Below are 22881 nucleotides of genomic sequence, written 5' to 3'. Positions count from 1 at the left end.
AGTCAGCCGTATGTAAAAATTGTTGGTTAGAAGGATAATATCAAGAGAGAGGAGATGACTAATGTTCCTTTCTTTCTTTATTCGTGTCAGAAGTATCAACTTTACTTACAGATATTTAACAAAAAGCAAACAAGATATCTACATTCCTACTATACAAATATACAAGTCTATTATACAATCACAGATAGAGCAACAATATTCGAGAGCTAGATGATGGTAGCCCAGTATTGGGCAACGTCAATAGCGTTGGGGGAGGCTGCAATCAAGTCTTTCATAGTGCACATTGAAGGACATAAAACACACTGACATACATGTTGGACCGTCTGCTGCTCTCCCCAATCACAAAGTGATGAATCACTTGAGAAGCACCACTTTCGCAAATTTACTTTTGTTCTGCCGACTTCCGTACGGAGTCTCTTAAGGGCTTTTACTAATGCTAACGAAGTATTAAAATGTACATATGACAACAATGATGTTTACAATAAGATACAAAAGTTGAAAACTAGAAAAGCTGCTGGAATTGAAAAGATTTCTGGGGATATACTAAAGACGATGGGTTGGGATATATTACCTTATCTGAAATACTCATTTGATTATTGTTTAGTTGAAGGAGCTATATCAAATGAATAGAGAGTTGCTATAGTAGTCCCTGTGTATAGAGGAAAGGGTGATAGACATAAAGCTGCAAATTACAGGCCAGTAAATTTGACATGCGTTGCACGTAAGCTGTGGGAAATAATTCTTTCTGATTATATTAAAATATGTTTGCGAAATTAATAACTGGTTCGATAGAAGGCAGTTCGGTTTTAGGAAAGGTTATTCCACTGAAGCTCCACTTGTAGGATTCCAGCAAGATATAGCAGATAATTTGGATTCAGGAGGTCAAATGGACTGTATCGCAATTGACCTGTCTAAAGCATTTGACAGGGTGGATCATGGTAGACTACTAGCAAAAATGAGTGTAATTGGACTAGACAAAAGAGTAACTGAATGGGTTGCTATATTTATAGAAAATAGATCTCAGAGAATTAGAGTAAGCGAAGCTTTATCGACCCTGTAATAATTGAGAAGGGAATTCCTCAAGGCAGTATTACTGGACCTTTACATTTTCTTATATATATAAATGACTAGCAGAAGTACCCGTTCTTCGTACGGGTTATCAGAAACTGGCTTTAGTTACTCATACTATCGGTGTGAGCAACTTCATTAGATATTTATATCACTGGTGTATTTACTTAAGTACGTAGAAATTATTTGTCATATTTGGAATTATAGTGTATCTTCTTCTTTTCTTCATGGGGGCCTCTAAATATTAGTTCGTAATTAGCATCGACCTCTAAGATCTTTTGCTACCAGGATTTTTCCTTCACTCCCACCTAGATACAACTGCTGCATTCACAAATCTGCAGGTTTAGTGTAAGTATACTTCCGCAAGATAGGACCACACATATAAATATTATTGAATGTAGTTGTTTGATCCAACCTTTCGTAAATATCACAAATAATAAAGGAAATACGCGATGCATAAAAGAAACTACTATAGTTATCGAGAATTATAATTCTCAGGGCTTTTCACTCATGTCGCATATCATATAATGAATCTGAGTATAAATGTTGAGAATTTTTTTCAAGTCATGGGCGCACCATCTTGACAGTTGTGTACAGTATATAGGTCGTTTTCATGGTTACAATGATCGTAAAAGTGGACCAAAATATCGGCACTAATAACATCAGTCATCCTAATACTCCATGATTTGATAGAAAATACTTTAAACTATAGGTAACAGACTCCGCAAAATGCTGAAACCTAAGCCAGTACGTAAAAATGGAGGCCCGTCGGCAACCGCTGGTCGCTGTAGTACGGAGATCTCCGGGCTATTATTTTTATACTTCACTCCCTTTCCATCCCCGCCCAAAGGAGTGCTATGAGCGTCTTACACAACAGTTTATTTTTTCCAGATAGTAAGTCATATGTGTATCAATTTTGGTTGGCAGCTATGCCCAAACGTACATGCATAATCTAGCTGCTGTAGAATCCTGGAGCTGACGTTGCCATGGTTACGGCTTTTCGTTTCTTTATCCGATTCTAGTGCAGGGGTAGTGTGGTTTCAGCATCTCCGTAACGGTTGGTTTTAGGGGCTTAAAACATGGTTTTCTGGCTCGAAGGGTTTAACGAGATTTTTTTGCGTCAAGGGGCTTAACAGGAGCTTTGTTTCGTCTTTGTACGACAAATTCGATTTCGTCTATATTAGCCTATTATTGTAATATTATTACATCTCTCCCCGGCGCCCCCCCCCCTCGAATTGTTTTGAAAATAAAATACAGCCCATGTTACTCACTGGCAATGAGCTTTCTGTAGGTGAAGTAATTTTTAAAATTGGTTCAGTAGTTTTTGAGTCTACCCGTTACAAACAAATATACAATTTTTTCCTATTTGTAATATTAGTATAGAAGTATAGATTACATCCCTACACATACGGTTGCCGTCAGGAGTTGATCATTTGTGTATTGATTGGGGTGGCCTTTCTTACTTTATTAGAGCGGAAGGTTTTAGGTTATATTCAAATTCTAATTATGCACTATTAGGGGGGTTGCGGGCTTTTGCTCAAATCCACATGTGCGACACAGTTCGCACCCGCAATCCCACAGGTGTGGGTAAAGCGATAGAAAAAGAAGATACTCATTTTAAAAATTCACCCTCTTTTTATTCTTTTCACCCCCTTAAGTGAATTTTCCAAAAAGAGCGTGTTAATTTTTAAAGGAGATTCCAAGTACCGACTTTAAAGTCTGTAACATCTTCATTTTTTGAGATATATGTATCCTCATATAAATAATTCAACTCCTTCCTCATTTCTTTTCACCCCGCCCCTTAAGTGGATTTTCTGAAAACGAATATTTGTATTCTTTTATTTCTAAAGGCGATTCCAAATATCAATTTTCATGTCTGTAACGTGTTAGGTTTTTGTGATTTATTATCGTAGATAATTTCGCTGCTGTAGAATCCTGGAGCTGACGTTGCCATACTTACGGCAGTTCATTACTTTATCGGATTCCTAGAGCAGGGGGAGTGTGGTGCCAATATCTCCGTAACGGTTGGTTTTAGGACCTTAAAATATGGTTTTCGGGCGCGTGGGGCTTACCGAGTTTTGTTCTTTGCGTCAAGGGGATTAAATTGAGCTTTGTCTCGTCCTTATACGACAAATTCTATATTTTGCCTATATTAGCCCATAACTTTTATATCTCCCCTCCCCCCCGTGCCACGCACCACGAATTTTTTTGAAAATAAAATACAGCCCATGTTACTCACTGGCAATGTATCTTTCTATAGGTGAAGTAATTTTTAAAATCCGTCCAGTATTTTTTGAGCCTATTCGTTACAAACAAACAAATTTTCCTCTTTATAATATTAGTATAGATATGACTAAAGGAGTGGAATCAGAGGTAAGGCTTTTTGCGGATGATGTTATTCTGTACAGAGTAAAAAATAAGTCACAAGATTGTGAGCAACTGCAGAATGACCTCAATAATATTGTGAGATGGACAGCCGGCAATGGTATATTGATATACGGGGTTAAAAGTCAGGTTGTGAGTTTCACAAATAGGAAAAGTCCCTAAGTCGTCTAAGTTTTAATTACTGCATTGGTGGGGTGAAAGTTCCTTTTGGGGATCATTGTAAGTATTTAGGTGTTAATATAAGGAAAGTTCTTCATTGGGGTAATCACATAAATGGGATTGTAAATAAAAGGTACAGATCTCTGCACATGGTTGTGAGGGTGTTTAGGGGTTGTAGTAAGGATGTAAAGGAGAGGACATATGAGTCTCTTGTAAGACCCCAACTACAGCATGGTTCCAGTGTATGGGACCCTCACCAGGATTACTTGATTCAAGAACTGGAAAAAATCCAAGGAAAAGCAGCTCTATTTGTTGTGGGTGATTTCCGACAAAAGAATAGCGTTACAACAGTGCTGCAAAGTTTGGGCTGGGAGGAACGAGGAGAAAAAAGACGAGCTGCTCGACTAAGTGGTATGTTCTGAGCTGTCAGCGGAGAAAAGGCATGGAATGACATTAGTAGCCGAATAAGTTTGAGTGACGTCTTTTTAAAGTAGGAAAGATCACAATATGAGGGTAATGTTGGAATTCAAGAGGACAAATTGGAGCAAATATTTAGTTTTGGGAAGGGGAGTTAGGGATTAGCATAACTTACCAAGGGAAATGTTCAATAAATTTCCAATGTCATTGAAATTATTTAAGAAAAGGCTAGAAAAGCAACAGATAGGGATTCTGCCACCTAGGCGACTGCCCTAAATGCAGATCAGTATTGATTGATTGATTGATTGATTGATTGAAATATCTGAAAAATTTGCAAATCAAACGAAATTTCAGACAGCGGACCCCTAAAACTTTATTTATATAGATAAAATTCAGAATTATCCGCCTCCGTGGTGTAGGGATTAGTGTTATTAGCTTACACCCCCAGAGGACCGGATTCGATTCCCGGCTCTGCCACGAAATTTGAAAAGAAGTACGGGGTCCACTCAGCCTCGGGAGGTTAATTGAGTACAGGGGGGTTCGATTCCCTCGCCAGCCATCCTGGAAGTGGTTTTCCGTGGTTTCCCAATTCTCCTCCAGGCAAATGCCGGGATGGTACCTAACTTAAGGCCACGGCCGCTTCCTTCCCTCTTCCTTGTCTATCCCTTCCAAACTTCCCATCCCCCCACAAGATCCCTGTTCAGCATAGCAGATGAGGCCGCCTGGGCGAGGTACTGGTCGTCTTCCCCAGTTGTATCCCCCGACCCAGAGTCTGAGGCTCCAGGACACTGCCCTTGAGACTGTATAGGTGGGATCCCTCGCTGAGTCCTAGAAAAAAAACCGACCCTTAAGGGTAAACAGATTACGAACGAACGAAAATTCAGATTTAACACTGCCTCACCTTAACGTTGTTGATATGCACTGTTCTTACACGCAACGTATATACTACTCAGGGGACTGATTATCATGTGGTTTACAGAGGGAATTGGCTAAGCGGTTCACATCACGCAGCTACGAACTTACATTCACAAGTTGATGAGTTCGAATCGCACCATCGTTGGCCTTAAGTGTGATTTTCGTGGTTTTCTACTTTCACACCAGGAAAATGCTAGGGCTTTAATTTAATTTAGATTATGGCTAAACCAGTAGCGAATTAAAAATCTTTAAATTCGTCAGTTAGGGCAGCCAAACTTTTCAACACCACAACCTAACGTTATTGTCGTTCACAGCACTGGAATAAAACGTACGTCATAACCAAGGGATTGACGATCCCTCAGTTTTGTCACTCGGGGTAATCGTCATTACCACTGCCACCACTTAACACTGTCATAATTCATGGCTCTTGAATATAATATAATTTCGTGTGGCTATTTCTAGCCGAGTGCAGCCCTTGTAAGGTAGACCCTCCGATGAGGGTGGGCGGCATCTGCCATGTGTAGGTATCTGCGTGTTATTGTTGTGGAGGATAGTGTTATTTGTGCTGTGTGAGTTGCAGGGATGTTGAGGACACCACAAACACCCAGTCCCCAGTCCCCAGTCCCCGGGCCGTTGGAATTAACCAATGAAGATAAAAATCCCCGACCCGGCCGGGAATCGAACCCGGAACCCTCTGAACCGCAGGCCAGTACGCTGACCATTCAGCCAACGAGTCGGACATTTCTCTTGAATGAAACGTACATCCTAATCAAGGAAATTATGATCTTGCAATCTTGCCACTTGCGACAATCATCATTACCTCCACCACCACCCAACTGCTGTCATTTATTTTTCACTTTTTTTCCTTCCTTTCACCCAAAGTAACATAACTAGGTTTAATTCAACTATGACCATCCTTTTTCCAGAGCCATAACTATTTCTATGTTCCTTCATAAACAGGAAATAACTTACAATTGATATTCAAACCCGAATTCATGGTGCATTTTTGGCTTATTTCAGGTAATTTTCTTCTCAGATTTCACCCGGGCAACGATTACAAATTGTGGTGGAACGATCCTCAACGAGTGGTTTATTTTAACTGCCGCACACTGTGTTAATGACACACGCCAGTAAGTATATTTATTTATTTATTCTTTAGGGGTATGTCCCAGAGAATCTTCGGTAAGTGATGAGTGGTACGGACAAAGTCTTGGATAATAAAGCACAGCAAAGCCAATTCACCTCCGTACAGGCCACGAAAGCCTGTAGAGGTTTCTCGGACTGTCCAATTCGGATAACTCGTTTCTTCTTTCTTCGAAAACTAGAAAACGCGCAATTATTAATTGTAAATCTGCATGTCCCTGCGTCTCGAGTTCTTCTAGAGTATTGCAAGCTTTCGTGAACTATGTACGGATAACCGCGTTTCTCTTACTTATTTGTGTTTACACCATAATTTCGATGACCGATAAGAACAACAGGATTCGGTGCACCGGATATACATGCACAGTTATACACGGTATAAACAGATAATAATTCACCACGATTGCTAAGTACTGTCACGGTCACCATGTGTTATTTATGTCGTAAATAAACATTACCTGTAACAACTTATTCAGCTTTCAATATGCATAATCAACTTCCAATCACAATCAAATGTCAATTCCAGTACACAGAATAGTAAACCCGAAGTGTTTTATACAAAAGAGTAAACATCACCAACCTTAACATGTACAAATTTCTCAACAACTTCCATACAGTACCATGCTCCAGGCAAAAGTCTTCACAAACATCTTTCTAATTCCTATATCAGTGTTCGAAGTGAGCAAATTTCTCTTCTTAAGAAAGGCCCTCCTTTATTGTGCTAGTCTGCATTTTTTGTCCTCCATACATTTGCCATAGTTTTTTAACTACCCAACTAACAATATTCATCTATTTTCTTTAAGACTTCATTTCCTAATCTAATACTACCTGCATTACCTGACTTTGTTCTACTTCACTCCATTACCTTTGTTTTGGACTTATTTCATTTGCATCTTGTACTCCTTGCCCAAGTCTCCGTCCATGCGATTCAGCAGATTCACCAGATCTTCTGCAGTCTCAGACAAAATAACAATATCAGCGGCAAATATCAGGATTTTCATTTCCTGTTCTTGAATTGTGATTCCCTTTCCGAATTCCTATTTGCTTTTATTTGACCCGTTAACGCAGTCCAAACCACTACTCCGCTAACGGCAGTCAATCTTCGAACCAGCAGTTCATCAACAACAGTAGTTCATCAACAACAGTAGTTCATTAACAACAAAAGTGGAAGCATAAACAGACACTACAATACACCACCCAAACGAACCAACAAACTAACAAACAAGAACTTACCTGAACAGATGGAGGGGTGTCCCGACAAACCATGGATATTTAAGTAAGCAACTGTACCTGGTATCAAATTACTTAATATGAGTGAAAGAAGAACACCTTTACGTTAAGAAAATAACAAATGTTAATCTATCTATCTATCTATCTATCTATATATATATATATATATATATATATATATACATAAAAGCAAGTCGGGCTGGAGCGATATATATATAAATATTTTAAAATGAAAAAAGACGTGAATTAATGAGACACTTCCAGAAATCTCAGAAATTTGAAACTTGGTACGGGAGAAGCTGATGACCCCAGGATCCCTAGAAAAATCGGAAATTCTAAAATTTCCCTGAAGGGGGCAAGCTGGGGGGGGGGCTCAAATTTTGGGCTCAGCATAAGAACGCCGTCGTATAATATGTCCGAAACGACAACCTATAGGTTTCGTGGGCTTAAAATTTTTTGGGAATTTCCTAATTTTTATCCCCCCGTCCCCCAAATCAAGATGGCGGCACAACCTCCCAGACGAGGTAGACAATTGAAATTTGGTGAAATTATAGCTTTTGGTCCCTAACCGATGGGAAAATTCCAAGATGTTAAAATTTTTCACTTTTTACCCCCAAAGATATCGAAATATGGAGGCAATTTTAATTACTGTGCAGACATTCCTTTTGAGCTATTTTTTGGCTAAACGGTAAGTCGTATCACAAAACGGATGGCACAATGTCGCTTCAATTCGGTGTGATCTACACCTTTGGACCTGTGACATTTTGTCCTATCTATCTCCCTTATACGTTAAATTTGGCCGTATTTCTGGATTGTTCGTAAATTTGGTGATTTTTACAAGTATATTTCATGTTTGACACACTTATAAGAATGATAGGATGATCACGTTGGGTGCACACATTGGCACAATCAAGGGCCATATGTGGACAAAATTTCATGATTCTAGCTTATACATAAGTAGGCAAAAAAGTAATGTAAAATGTTAAAAATGTACCCAAATTTCACCCTATTCAAAATTTGAACCCAATTTACCCCCTTAATATGGGAGATACGAGGAAATGGTTCAGAGGCAGGCATATAGAGCGATAAATGAGGCGTCTGATGGCGCAAACCGTTTGTTAATATCATGAACCGTTTAGGAGATATGTATCACGAAGTGGAAGTCTGCACTTTTCAACGTGCTCATGCTTATCCGTCATATATATATACACTGACTGACAGAGCAAATGCAACACCAAGAAGGAGTGGTCAGAACTTTATGCCAATTGCAGGGTAGACTGACGTCACTGAGGTATGCTCATGATGTGAAATGCGCCGCTGTGCTGCGCACGTAGCGAACGATAAATGGGACACGGCGTTGGCGAATGGCCCACTTCGTACCGTGATTTCTCAGCCGACAGTCATTGTAGAACGTGTTGTCGTGTGCCACAGGACACGTGTATAGCAAAGAATGCCAGGCCGCCGTCAACGGAGGCATTTCCAGCAGACAGACGACTTTACGAGGGGTATGGTGATCGGGCTAAGAAGGGCAGGTTGGTCGCTTCGTCAAATCGCAGCCGATACCCATAGGGATGTGTCCACGGTGCAGCGCCTGTGGCGAAGATGGTTGGCGCAGGGACATGTGGCACGTGCGAGGGGTCCAGGCGCAGCCCGAGTGACGTCAGCACGCGAGGATCGGCGCATCCGCCGCCAAGCGGTGGCAGCTCCGCACGCCACGTCAACCGCCATTCTTCAGCATGTGCAAGACACCCTGGCTGTTCCAATATCGACCAGAACAATTTCCCGTCGATTGGTTGAAGGAGGCCTGCACTCCCGGCGTCCGCTCAGAAGACTACCATTGACTCCACAGCATAGACGTGCACGCCTGGCATGGTGCCGGGCTAGAGCGACTTGGATGAGGGAATGGCGGAACGTCGTGTTCTCCGATGAGTCACTCTTCTGTTCTGACAGTGATAGTCACCGCAGACGAGTGTGGCGTCGGCGTGGAGAAAGGTCAAATCCGGCAGTAACTGTGGAGCGCCCTACCGCTAGACAACGCGGCATCATGGTTTGGGGCGCTATTGAGTATGATTCCACGTCACCTCTAGTGCGTATTCAAGGCACGTTAAATGCCCACCGCTACGTGCAGCATGTGCTGCGGCCGGTGGCACTCCCGTACCTTCAGGGGCTGCCCAATGCTCTGTTTCAGCAGGATAATGCCCGCCCACACACTGCTCGCATCTCCCAACAGGCTCTACGAGGTGTACAGATGCTTTCGTGGCCAGCGTACTCTCCGGATCTCTCACCAATCGAACACGTGTGGGATCTCATTGGACGCCGTTTGCAAACTCCGCCCCAGCCTCGTACGGACAACCAACTGTGGCAAATGGTTGACAGAGAATGGAGAACCATCCCTCAGGACACCATCCGCACTCTTATTGACTCTGTACCTCGACGTGTTTCTGCGTGCAACGCCGCTCTCGGTGGTCCTACATCCTACTGAGTCGATGCCGTGCGCATTGTGTAACTGCATATCGGTTTGTAATAAACATCAATTATTCGTCCGTGCCGTCTCTGTTTTTTCCCCAACTTTCATCCCTTTCGAACCACTCCTTCTTGGTGTTGCATTTGCTCTGTCAGTCAGTGTATAAAAGCAAGTCGGGCTGGAGCGATGTATATATAAATATTTAAAAATGAAAAAAGACGTGAATTAATGAGTTACTACGAGAAATCTTAGAAATTTGAAACTTGTACGGGAGTAGCTGATGACCCCAAGATATGGCCAGAAAGTGCGTCGTATCGTACAATCCGTTTTTCGATTTGATGTACCGTTTAGCAGCAGTTATTCTGTAAATGATGCCTAACATCCTTATACTTCCGTATGACGACTATATTATTTCATTGACGTCGATTTGTAGCAGTCTAGAAAGGGATTGTCTGCCATTGGTATTAAATACATTTCAAATCGATAGTGACTGTCAGAAGTAGGGCTTCTGCTATTGTTTTCAGTCCTCCCCACATCGATTTTGACAGGCAGTAAGATTGGGGTCGTCCTCCATCTCTTGTGCACTCTTTTAATGCATAATTCCCTTCTCGATTCGACTAGCGGTACTCTAGGGAGCGTGCAATTTTTTTTTTCAAAACTAGTTTACCCGATCCTGTTTGTCAGTAGGCAAGGGTGTCTTCCATTATAAACAAATTGACCCATCTAAAATGTGACTGACGATAGGCATAGTGGCCTGCTATTATAATGGAGTCTCACCAACTCGGTGTGATTGGCAGGAAGCTGACTGGCATTAGAAAATGCGTCTGCCATTGTAAAGATAAGAACGCAACTCACTATTGACTGGCAGTAAGGAAGGTCCTTGCAAATATAATAAAAGTTCCTCAACTGTAATCTATCTGAGAGTAGGAATTGGGGTCTACCATTGTAATGAAACCTCCCCAAATCGATTTTGGCCGCGCACTAGGCAATGGGGTCTGCCGTTAAATGAAAATTACCTTCTTCGTTGTGAATTGCAGTAAACAAGTGGACTTACCGTTATCATCGCAATTCCGCAAATCACACTTTCATTAGAAACAACGTCTGTGGATTTCACAATACTGATCCTCGGATAAGGCCAAGATAAACCCAATTTAAAAATCTTATTCACTTCATGTGCACTACTTTACTTCGATATCCGTATACAATGTAGAGTACCGTAGCGAAGCACGGGTACATGGGTAAGACATCCCAAACACTCCTGGGGGCGAGGGGCGAGGGGCGAGGGGCGAGGGGCGAGGGGCGAGGGGCGAGGGGGGTCATATATAAAAATAAATGTAAATTGTGTCGAATTCATACTTTTCGGGGTCGCTGAGATGAATAGTGACACTCCAATGTTTTTTAAAGTCCACTTTAAAGCGACACTCCAGATTTTTGGTATCAGGAGACAAACCACGTGGGGCTAAGACAACCCGAACACGCCCTAGGGACGGGGGGGTCAGATATAAAAATTAACGAAAATAGTGCCGAATCCATACTTTTCGGGGTTGTTGAGATGAATAGTGACACTCCGAAATTTTTAAACTCCAAATTAAGCCCCGTTTGGAGTGGTGGCGAGGGGGGAAAGATATATAAAATTAATTGAAAATAGTGTCGAATACATAGTTTTAGGGGGCGCCGAGGTGAATTCTACACTCCGAATTTTTCGTATCAGGAGACAAACCACGTGAGGTAAGACAGTCCAGGAACCCTTAGGGGCGGGGAGCGGGGAGGGGGGGTCGAGGTGGGTGAGATATAAAAATAATCGAAAATAGTGTCGAATCCATAATTTTCGGGCTCGCTGAAATGAATAGTGACACTCCGGAATTTTTTTAATTCCAGGTTCAGCCCCATTCCGGGTGGGGGTAATGATTTATAAAAATAATAGAAAATAGTGTCGAATCCATAGTTTTCAGGGGTCGCTGAGATGAATAGTGAAACTACAGATTTTTAGTATGAGGAGACAAACCACGTGGGGGTAATACAACCCAGGAACCCTTAAGTGGGGAGGGGAGGCGAGGGGCTGAGATATAGAAATCATCGAAAGTAGTGTCGAATCCATACTTTTCGGGATCGCTGAGATGAATAGTGACACTCCGGAATTTTTAAAAGTCCAAGTTCAGCCCCCTTCAACGTGGGAGGGGGGCGATGGGAGTGTGTAGTTTTCGGGGTTGCTGAGGTGAATTGTACACTTCGGATTTTTAGTATCAGGAGACAAACCACGTGGGGGTAAGACACCCCAGGAACCCTTAGTAGTGGATTGGGGGCGAGGGGGCTGAGATATAGAACTCATCGAAAGTAGTGTCGAATCCATAGTTTTCGGGGTCGCTGAGAAGAATAGTGACACTCCGGAATGTTTAAAGGTCCAAGTTCAGCCACCTTCAGCGTGGGGAGGGGGCGATAGGAGAGTGATAAATAAAAATAATCGAAAATATTGTCGAATCCATAGTTGTAGGGATCGCTGAGATGAATAGTGAGACTCCGAATACTTTGTAAGTCCAAATTCATCCCTCTTTGAGGTGGGGGCGAAAGGAGAGTGATATACAAAATTAATCGAAAATAATGTCGAATACATAGTTTTTGGGGTCGCCGAGGTGAATTGTACACTTCCGGATATTTAGTATCAAGAGACAATCCACGTGGGGGTAAGACACCCCAGGAACAGTTATGGGCGGAGGGGGGCGGGGGTCAGATAAAAAAATAATCGAAAATATTGTCAAATCCGTATTTTTCGGGATTGTTGAGATGAATTTGACACTCCAGAATTTTTAAAGTACAAGTTCAGCCCCATTTGGCCTGGGGGCATGGGGGCATTGAGATATTAAAGAATCGAAAATAGTATCGAATCCATACTTTTCGGGGTCGCTGAGATAAATAGTGACACTCCTTCTATTTAAGTCAACGTTCAGCCCCCTTTCTGGTATAAGTAAAAGCGACCACTATAGCACCTTATCGGGCGGGGGGTACAGGTAAAAATACTCGAAACGACCGATATTAGTATCCAAGTACATCCGCCATCGGCTTCGTTTGTAAGAAGTGGCCGAGATGTATGTATGTCCTACCATATCTCTCAACGAAATTTGGTACACGAGCGACTGAATCTGAAGACCAACGTGAACGTCGTCTTCAAGCTAAGCGGAACCAAGCTAGCACATCGCGAGCCACTGAATCTGAAGACCAATGTGAACGTCGTCTTCAAGAAAAACGGAACCAAGCTAGCACATCGCGAGCCATTGAATCTGAAGACCAACGTGAACGTCGTCTTCAAGCTAAGCGGAACCAAGCTAGCACATCGCGAGCCACTGAATCTGAAGACCAATGTGAACGTCGTCTTAAAGAAAAACGGAACCAAGCTAGCACATCGCGAGCCATTGAATCTGAAGACCAACGTGAACGTCGTCTTCAAGCTAAGCGGAACCAAGCTAGCACATCGCGAGCCACTGAATCGGAAGACCAACGTGAACGTCGTCTTCAAGCTAAGCGGAACCAAGCTAGCACATCGCGAGCCACTGAATCGGAAGACCAACGTGAACGTCGTCTTCAAGCTAAGCGGAACCAAGCTAGCACATCGCGAGCGACTGAATCTGAAGACCAACGTGAACGTCGTCTTCAAGCTAAGCGGAACCAAGCTAGCACATCGCGAGCCACTGAATCTGAAGACCAATGTGAACGTCGTCTTCAAGAGAAACGGAACCAAGCTAGCACATCGCGAGCCATTGAATCTGAAGACGAACGTGAACGTCGTCTTCAAGCTAAGCGGAACCAAGCTAGCACATCGCGAGCCACTGAATCTGAAGACCAACGTGAACGTCGTCTTCAAGCTAAGCGGAACCAAGCTAGCACATCGCGAGCGACTGAATCTGAAGACCAACGTGAACGTCGTCTTCAAGCTAAGCGGAACCAAGCTAGCACATCGCGAGCCACTGAATCTGAAGACCAATGTGAACGTCGTCTTCAAGAAAAACGGAACCAAGCTAGCACATCGCGAGCCATTGAATCTGAAGACCAACGTGAACGTCGTCTTCAAGCTAAGCGGAACCAAGCTAAAAAATCGTGAGCCATTGAATCTGAAGACCAACGTGAACGTCGTCTTCAGGAATTGCGGACACAAGCAACCACCTCGCGGTTACCTGAATCTCAACTCCAACGTGAATATCGTCTACAAAAAATGCGGACACCAGCTACCACTTCGCGGGTGGCTAACTGGCATTCCAGCTTATTTCTCGAAGGTTTTCATTACGATCCTAGGAAAGACTACAGCAAACATAACAGCGTGTTAATTGGAGGAATGGACCAAATATGTAAGTACTGTTTTGCCAAGAAATATAAAGGCGAACCTCCAGGCATGTGCTGTTGTAACGGGAAAGTCCGTCTACCAGAACTCGAAACGCCACCTGAGCCATTACTCTCTTACATATCAGGGACTAATTCAGAATCGAAACATTTCCTCAAGAATGTAAGAAGATACAATTCATGTTTTCAAATGACTTCTTTAGGGACCTCATGCGCTGTTCAACAAAGTGCTTTCGAAACCACGTTCAGAGTGCAGGGTCAAATATACCATAAAGGGGGCTCTCTCCTCCCTTTTGAAAGAGAACATGGAAAGTTTTTACAAGGTTATTTCATCGGATACGAAGAACTGGAAGTGGATCAACGATGTGACAATATAGCAGGAGTGAGACGTGATATTGTTTTGAATCTTCAACGAATGTTTCAAGAACATAACCATCCGCTGCAACGCATTTCAGAAACGCACCGCTCTTATGATGCTCTCCAGTATCCCATTACATTTTGGCATGGTGCCGACGGATATCATTTCAACATCATGCAGTATAACCCCAATACAGAGTCCACAGTTAACAAGAAAGTTTCAATGATGAACGTCTGTGCATACAGAATAATGATTCGAAACAACTCAACTAATTACATTTTAATGGCTCGGCGGCTGTTTCATCAGTTTATTGTTGACGTTTACGCTAAAATTGAAGCACAGCGCCTCTTTTACATCAGACTTAATCAAAATAAACTTCGAACTGAAGAATACATTCATTTAAGGGATGCCGTTGCCAGTGAGAGGAATGTCGACGATATTGGAAAAATGGTGATATTGCCCGCCACTTTCTCTGGGAGTTCCAGGCAAATGCATGAGTACGCACAAGATGCCATGACCTACGTCAGATCATACGGACGTCCTGACCTATTCATTACATTTACATGTAATCCAGCATGATCAGAAGTAAAGGAAGGACTAACTCATGGGCAGAAATCTATTGATCGTCATGACTTATTAGCCAGAGTTTTTCGACAAAAACAACAAAAGTTAATGAATGTGTTGACCAAGACTCACATATTTGGGGAAACCAGATGTTGGATGTATTCTATTGAATGGCAGAAGAGGGGTCCACATTCTCATAACTTAATTTGGTTGAAAGAAAAAATCCATCCCAACAAAATAGATGATGTTATATTTGCAGAGTTACCAAATCCAAACGTGGACGATGTTCTTACGGATATAGTGAAAAAAAACATGATACATGGGCCATGTGGAAACATTAACCTGAATGCACCTTGCATGAATGCAGATGTAGATGCAGGTGTAGCAAGAAATACCCTAGACAACTGATCATGGAGACTCAAACTGGGGATGATGGGTACCCTAAGTATAGGAGGAGGAGTCCAGAAGACGGTGGATACACAATAAAATTAAGTATTCGAGGTGAGGAAATCGAGATCGACAACAAATGGGTTTTTCCGTACAACCCTGTTCTTTGTAAAATGTTCCAGGCTCATATAAATGTCGAATCCTGCAATTCAGTTAAATCCATAAAGTACGTATGCAAATACATTAACAAGGGCAGTGATATGGCTACGTTTGGTTTAACGAAGGCAAATATGCATGAAGAGGTATCAAATTATCATTTGGGACGATACATAAGCAGTAACGAGGCTGTCTGCCCAGTACTAAGTTTTCCAATTCATGAGAGGCATCCTACCGTCGTTCATCTTAGCGTGCACTTAGAGAACGGACAAAGAGTCTATTTCACGAGGGAAAATGCACAAGCAGTTGCTGCTGATCCACCCAGGACCACCTTGAAAGCCTTCTTTCAGTTATGTCAACAGGATCCATTTGCAAGGACATTGTTTTATTCGGAAGTTCCTCGCTACTATTCCTGGGATTCAGGAAGGAAAGCTTTTTCTAAAAGAAAAAAAGGAGTAACTGTTTTAGGCAGTGATGTTGTGGCGAGTGAGGCTTTAGGACGTGTTTACACTGTTCATCTAAATAATGCCGAATGCTTTTTCCTAAGAATGCTGCTTCATACAATTAAATGACCAACTTCTTACGAAATGATTAAGACTGTAAATGGTAACGTATGTAACACCTTCAGGGAAGCCTGTCAAAAACTTGCTTTGCTGGAGGATGATGAACACTGGGACAAAACAATGTCCGAAGGAACGTTGACACCAGCTCCTCATCAAATACGAAATTTGTTTGCAATTATACTGACTAGCTGTAATCCATCCAATCCCAGTACTTTGTGGGATAAATTCCGTGAATGTATGAGTGAAGACATCCTTGCCACACTTCGCCGAAACAATGTCATTGAAGACATACAGTTCTCTGCAGAAATATTTAACGAAGTTTTCATTATTCTAGAAGACAAATGCCTATCAATCTGCAGCAAAAGTCTGTCACAGTTGGGTATTTAGGCTCCGGAAAGAAATCGTGACAACGCAATTGATGCAGACTTCTTCGCGAAAAGATTTACAATACCGCAGAGTTGGTAAAATTTGTTGAATTCAATAAACCATTGTTGATGGATGATCAAAAGAAGGCTTATGACCACATAATGGAATGCATGAACAAAGAAAAAGGGGGTATCGTATTTTTAGACGCTCCAGGAGGAATTGGTAAAACTTTTCTAATCAATTTGATACTAGCCGAAATTCGATCAAAAATAATATAGCACTTGCGATGGCTTCCTCTGGCATAGCGGCTACTCTCATGGATGGTGGACGGACTGCGCATTCGGCACTAAAATTAAATGAGGTAGAATATCCCATTTGCAATATTAGCAAAACAAGTGGGCAGGCAAAAGTTCTACAAACGTGTTAAATTATCGTGTGGGATGAATGCACAATGGCTCGTAAGAAATCTTTGGAAGCCCTTGACAGGACACTGCGGGACCTAAGTAAGAATGATGTTGGTAGGAGGCTCTCTGCTGATACTTGCTGGTGACTTCTGACAAACTCTCCCAGTCATACCAAAATCGACTCTGGCGGATGAGATCAATGCTTGCCTTAAAACGTCACCCCTATGGAAGTTTGTTAAAAGATTCACGTTAAAAACAAACATGAGGGTTCGGCTCTTTAGAGATGAGACTGCCAATAATTTTGCATATACACTTCAACAAATCGGTGAAGGCACATTTCCAACTGAGCCAGACTGTGACATTACCTTTCCGGATGACTTTTGCACTCAGGTAGAAACGGTTGAAGAACTGATCAACAATATTTATCCAGGCATAGTCGAAAATTACAAAAATCTCGAGTGGTTATGTGAAAGAGCCATTCTTGCAGCCAAAAACGAAGCTGTGTACGGCTTGAACAGCCGAGTTGAAGATATGATACCAGGCCTCATCACTGAGTATAGATCTATAGATACAGTAGTCGACAATGGTGATGCAGTGAATTTTCCCATTGAATTCTTGAACTCACTAGACCCTCCTGGTATGTCACCATATCGTCTCCAGCTTAAAATCGGTTCCGTCATTATGGTGTTACGTAAATTAGATCCACCAAAACTTTGCAATGGTACCAGGCTCAGTGTGAGAAGACTGGCAGCTAACACCATAGAAGCTACAATATTAACAGGAAAAGAGAAGGGTCAGGACGTTTTCCTTTCTCGGATACCATTAATCCCAACCGACTTACCATTCGTTTTCAAGCGCTTACAATTTCCTATAAGGCTTGCTTTCGCCATCACAATCAACAAGGCCCAAGGACAATCAGTCAAGTGGTGTGGAGGTTAACCTAGAATCGACCTGTTTTTCCCACGGTCAGCTTTATGTAGCATGTTCCAGGGTTGGCTCACCCAAGCACCTCTTTATCCGAGCTCCAAGAGGAAAGACAAAAGATGTTGTTTATAAGCAAGCATTGGAATAGTCTAAGCCATTGCAGTCTTGAACTGAGTTGTATTGCAGTTTGAAAGCAAATCCATTTTGACTGGCAGTTAGCAAGGGGGTCTGCCATTATAAGGAAAACTCTCCAGCTCGATTGTGACTGGCAGTAGGCAAGGGGGCCTGCCATTTTCATAAAAACTCCCCAACTCCACTGTGACTGCACGTAGGCAAGGGCCTGTCATTACAATGAAAATTCCCCTACTGGATGGTGATAGGCAGTAAGAAGAGCTGTATGCCTTTTCTATGAGAACTCTGCAGTTCGATTGTGACAGGGATTAGGCAAGGGGGCCTGTCATTATTGTGAAATCTCCGCAACCCGGATTTATTGATGAGAAGTGATGTATGGCGCCAACCCCGTGGTGTTCCTAGGAAAACGCTAAGAGCTATTTAACTCTTACAACGTGTAAAGTTCATTACATACAAATACGTATACAATGTAGAAAAGAAAAAGTTCAAAATGACCGAAATTACAGATGTATTTGTATTTTTTCCAGCATACCGCTCATACAAAATTGGTACTCAAATGACTTACCATCTGAAAAAAATACTGTTGGGCTAAAACATCACTAGCACTCCTTGGGGAGGTGGTAAAATATAAGGGAAAATGAAAATGACTGATATTGATGTCCAATATATTCTTTCCGAGGTCGCTGAGTTGAACTGACTCTCTCGATGGTCAAATCATACTTCACCTGCAATCAGTATGGATGTTGAGAAGGGGTGAAAATAAATGTAAAAATAACCGAGGTTATGGATATATGTGGGTATGTTCCAGAATTGCTCTCAGCTTGATAGTTATATGACTTACCATATGGAGAAAAATATTATTGAGATGAAACATCCCAACCACCACTGGGAGGGGGGGGGGGGGTGGGAGGGGACGACATGTAAAAATAGTGAAAAATATTAATGTCGACTCCACTCCTTATGTATCGCTCAGACGAATTGTGAAGCGCTGGATACCGTTTAAGTCACGTTTAGCCTGCATTGAGACGGGGGCTGAGAGAGGCTTCAAAGTAAACAGTCAAAAATAACCGAGATTTGTGTTGAATCCACTGCTTTGGGTGTTGCAAGGCTGATTGGTGATAGTCCAAATGGCAGTTGAAATCGTGTACATCATATTCATAGTGCGATGGGTAAATACATATTTTTTTGAAAGGATTAAATACTTCGATTCGAGCTCCCACAAGCACGAAGTTATACACGAAAATTAAATAATATAAAACTAATAACACTAAAACTGCATAATAGATCGTAAAATCAACATTTCGAAAAGGAATTCTATAAAAATTCACTTCACACATCTTTTCTTTATTCGTGTCAGAAGTATCAACTTTACTTAGAGATATTTAACAAAAAGCAACAAGATATCTACATTCCTACTATACAAATATACAAGTCTATTATACAATCACAGATAGAGCAACAATTTTCGAGAGTTAGATGATGCTTGTCCAGTATTGGGCGACGTCAATAGCGTTGGGGGAGGCTGCAATCAAGTCTATCATCGTGCACATTGAAGGACATAAAAAACACTGACATAGATGTTGGATCGTCTGCTGCTCTCCGCAATCACAAAGTAATGAATCACTTGAGAAGCCCCACTTCCGCAAATTTACTTTTGTTCTGCCGACTTCTGTAAGGAGTATGTTAAGGTCTTTTCATACTGTTCACTTCTCCTCCTCCTCTGCGAACCATGTGACCTTGCCGCGGTGGGGAGGCTTGCGTGTCCCAATGATGCAGATAGCCGAGCAGCAGGTGCAACCATATCGGATGGGTATCTGTTGAGAGACCAGACTAACGAATGGTTCATCGAAAGGGGGGTAGCAGCCTTTCGGTAGTAGCAAGGGCGGCAGTCTACATGATTGACTGATACGGCCTTGTAATAATACTCAACATGGCTTAGCTGTGTTGATACTGCTACGCGGCTGAAAGCAACGGGAAACTACAGCCGTAACTAACTCCCGAGGACATGCTGCTCTCTCTGTATGGATGATGTACTGATGATGGCTTCCTCCCGGGTAAAATATTCCGGAGGTAAACTAGTCCCCCATTCGGATCTCCGGGTGGGGACTACACGAGAGGGGGCGATCATCAGGAAGATGGATACTGACATTCTGCGAGTCGGAGCATGGAATGTTATAAGTTTGAATCGTTGTGGTAGGTTAGAGAATCTGAAAAGGGAGATGGATAGGCTAAAGTTAGATTTAGTTGGTATAAGTGAAGTACGTTGGCAGGAAGAACAAGATTTTTGGTCAGCCGACTACCGAATTAGCAACACAAAATCAAACAGGGGAAATGCAGGAGTTGGTTTAATAATGAATAAGAAAATAGAGCAGCGGGTAAGCTACTACGACCAGCATAGTGAAAGAATTATTGTCGTCAAGATAGACACCAAACCAATGCCCACCACAATAGTGCAGGTCTATATGCCTACTAGTTCAGCGGATGACGAAGAAATCGAAAGAATATATGAGGAGATAGAAGATTTAATACAATATGTAAAAGGTGACGAGAATCTAATTGATGGGAGACTGGAATGCAGTGGTAGGCCAAGGAAGAGAAGGTAGTACAGTAGGAGAATTTGGATTGGGACAAAGGAACGACAGAGGAAGTCGGCTGGTTGAATTCTGCACTGATCATAATTTAGTGCTTGCCAATACTTGGTTCAAACACCACAAACGACGGCTGTATACGTGGACAAGACCTGGAGACACTGGAAGGTATCAAATAGACTTCATTATGATTAGGCAGAGATTCAGAAACCAGGTGTTGGATGGCAAAACTTTCCCAGGAGCAGACGTAGACTCTGACCACAACTTGTTGGTCATGAAATGCCATCTGAAGTTGAAGAAATTGAAGAAAGTAAAGAATGAAAAAAGATGGGATCTAGACAAGTTGAAAGAAAAGAGTGTGAGGGATTGCTTCAAGGAACATGTTGCACAAGGACTAAATGAAAAGGCTGAAGGAAACACTATAGACGAAGAGTGGAGAGTCATGAAAATGAAGTCAGTAGGGCTGCTGAAGAAATGTTAGGAAGGCCGTATAGTCCTGGGATAGGTAGATGCTGCATACAGGAAAATCAAGGAATCCTTTGGAGAAAGGAAATCTAGGTGTATGAATATTAAGAGCTCAGATGGAAAGCCACTTCTAGGGAAAGAAGACAAAGCAGAAAGATGGCAGGAGCATATACAACAGTTGTATGAAGGTAAAGATGTAGATAATTTGGTTCTGGAACATGAAGAGGCTGTTAATGGTGATGAAATGGGAGACCCAATTTTGAGGTCAGAGTTTGACAGAGCTATGAGTGACCTCAATAGGAACAAGGCACCTGGAATTGATGACATTCCCTCTGAATTACTGACTGCCTTAGGAGAAACCAGCATGACAAGGTTATTTCATTTAGTGTGTAAGATGTATGTGACAGGAGAAGTCCCATCCGATTTTCGGAAGAATGTTGTTATACCTATTACCAAGAAAGCCGGTGCTGACAGGTGTGAAAACTACCGCACCATTAGTTTAGTATCTCATGCCTGCAAAATTTTAACACGTATTATTTACAGAAGAATGGAAAAACAAGTTGAAGCTGAGTTGGGAGAAGATCAATTTGGCTTCAGAAGAAATGTAGGAACACGTGAAGCAATCCTGACTTTACGTCTGATCTTAGAGGATCGAATCAAGAAGGACAAGCCCACGTACGTGGCATTCGTAGATCTAGAAAAGGCATTCGATAATGTTGATTGGACCAAGCTATTTATGATTCTGAAGACGATAGGGATCAGATACCGAGAACGAAGAATTATCTATAATCTGTATAAAAATCAGTCTGCAGTGATAAGAATCGAGGGCTTTGAAAAAGAAGCAGCAATCCAGAAAGGAGTGAGGCAAGGCTGCAGTTTGTCCCCTCTCCTTTTCAATGTTTACGTAGAACAGGCAGTAAAGGAAATCAAAGAGAAATTTGGAAAGGGAATCACAGTCCAAGGAGAGGAAATCAAAACCTTGAGATTTGCCGATGATATTGTTATTTTATCTGAAACTGCGGAAGATCTCGAGAAGTTGCTGAATGGTATGGATGAATTCTTGGGTAAGGAGTACAAGATGAAGATAAATAAGTCCAAAACAAAAGTAATGGAGTGCAGTTGAACGAAGGCAGGTGATGCAGGAAATATTAGATTAGGAAATGAAGTCTTAAAGGAAGTAGATGAATATTGTTACTTAGGTAGTAAAATAACTAACGATGGCAGAAGTAAGGAGGACATAAAATGCAGACTAGCACAAGCAAGGAAGAGCTTTCTTAAGAAAAGAAATTTGCTCACTTCAAACACTGATATCGGAATTAGAAAGATGTTTTTGAAGACTATTGTGTGGAGTGTGGCATTGTATGGAAGTGAAACATGGACGATAACTAGCTCAGAAAGAAAGAGAATAGAAGCTTTTGAAATGTGGTGTTACAGAAGAATGCTGAAGGTGAGATGGATAGATCGAATCACGAATGAAGAGATACTGAATCGAATTGGTGAGAGGAGATCGATTTTTCTAAATTTGACGAGAATAAGAGATAGAATGATAGGACACATCTTAAGACACCCAGGACTTGTTCAGCTGGTTTTTGAAGGACGTGTAGGTGGTAAGAACGGTAGGGGTAGACCAAGGTATGAATATGACAAGCAGATTAGAACAGATTTAGGATGCAATAGTTACGTAGAAATGAAAAGGTTAGCACAGGACAGGGTGGCATGGAGGGCTGCATCAAACCAGTCTATGGACTGATGACTCAAACAACAACAACACTTCTCCTGGTGTCCACATGGACGACTTTCTTGTGGCTCTATCCAGTTGGAAAGATGGTTGATTCTTTCTTTCCACATTTTGACCCTAGCATTCTCC

At 42.0% G+C, this 22881-nt stretch overlaps 1 protein-coding gene across 1 annotated transcript in view; it reads left to right on the top strand.

Annotated features, from left to right (window-relative positions):
* Positions 1–22881, top strand: part of LOC137498890 (chymotrypsin-1-like) — a 164101-nt gene that overhangs the window by 55044 nt on the left and 86176 nt on the right. Inside the window, exon 3 of the mRNA XM_068226608.1 lies at positions 5965–6074. Coding sequence (XP_068082709.1) covers positions 5965–6074 — 110 coding nt within the window. The remainder of the gene's footprint in view (positions 1–5964; positions 6075–22881) is intronic.

The sequence above is a fragment of the Anabrus simplex genome, chromosome 3 (assembly GCF_040414725.1).
Source record: "Anabrus simplex isolate iqAnaSimp1 chromosome 3, ASM4041472v1, whole genome shotgun sequence".
NCBI classification, from domain to species: Eukaryota; Metazoa; Arthropoda; class Insecta; order Orthoptera; family Tettigoniidae; genus Anabrus; species Anabrus simplex.
The sequence above is the reverse complement of the archived record's forward strand: the minus strand, read 5'-3'. Positions and strand labels throughout refer to the sequence as shown.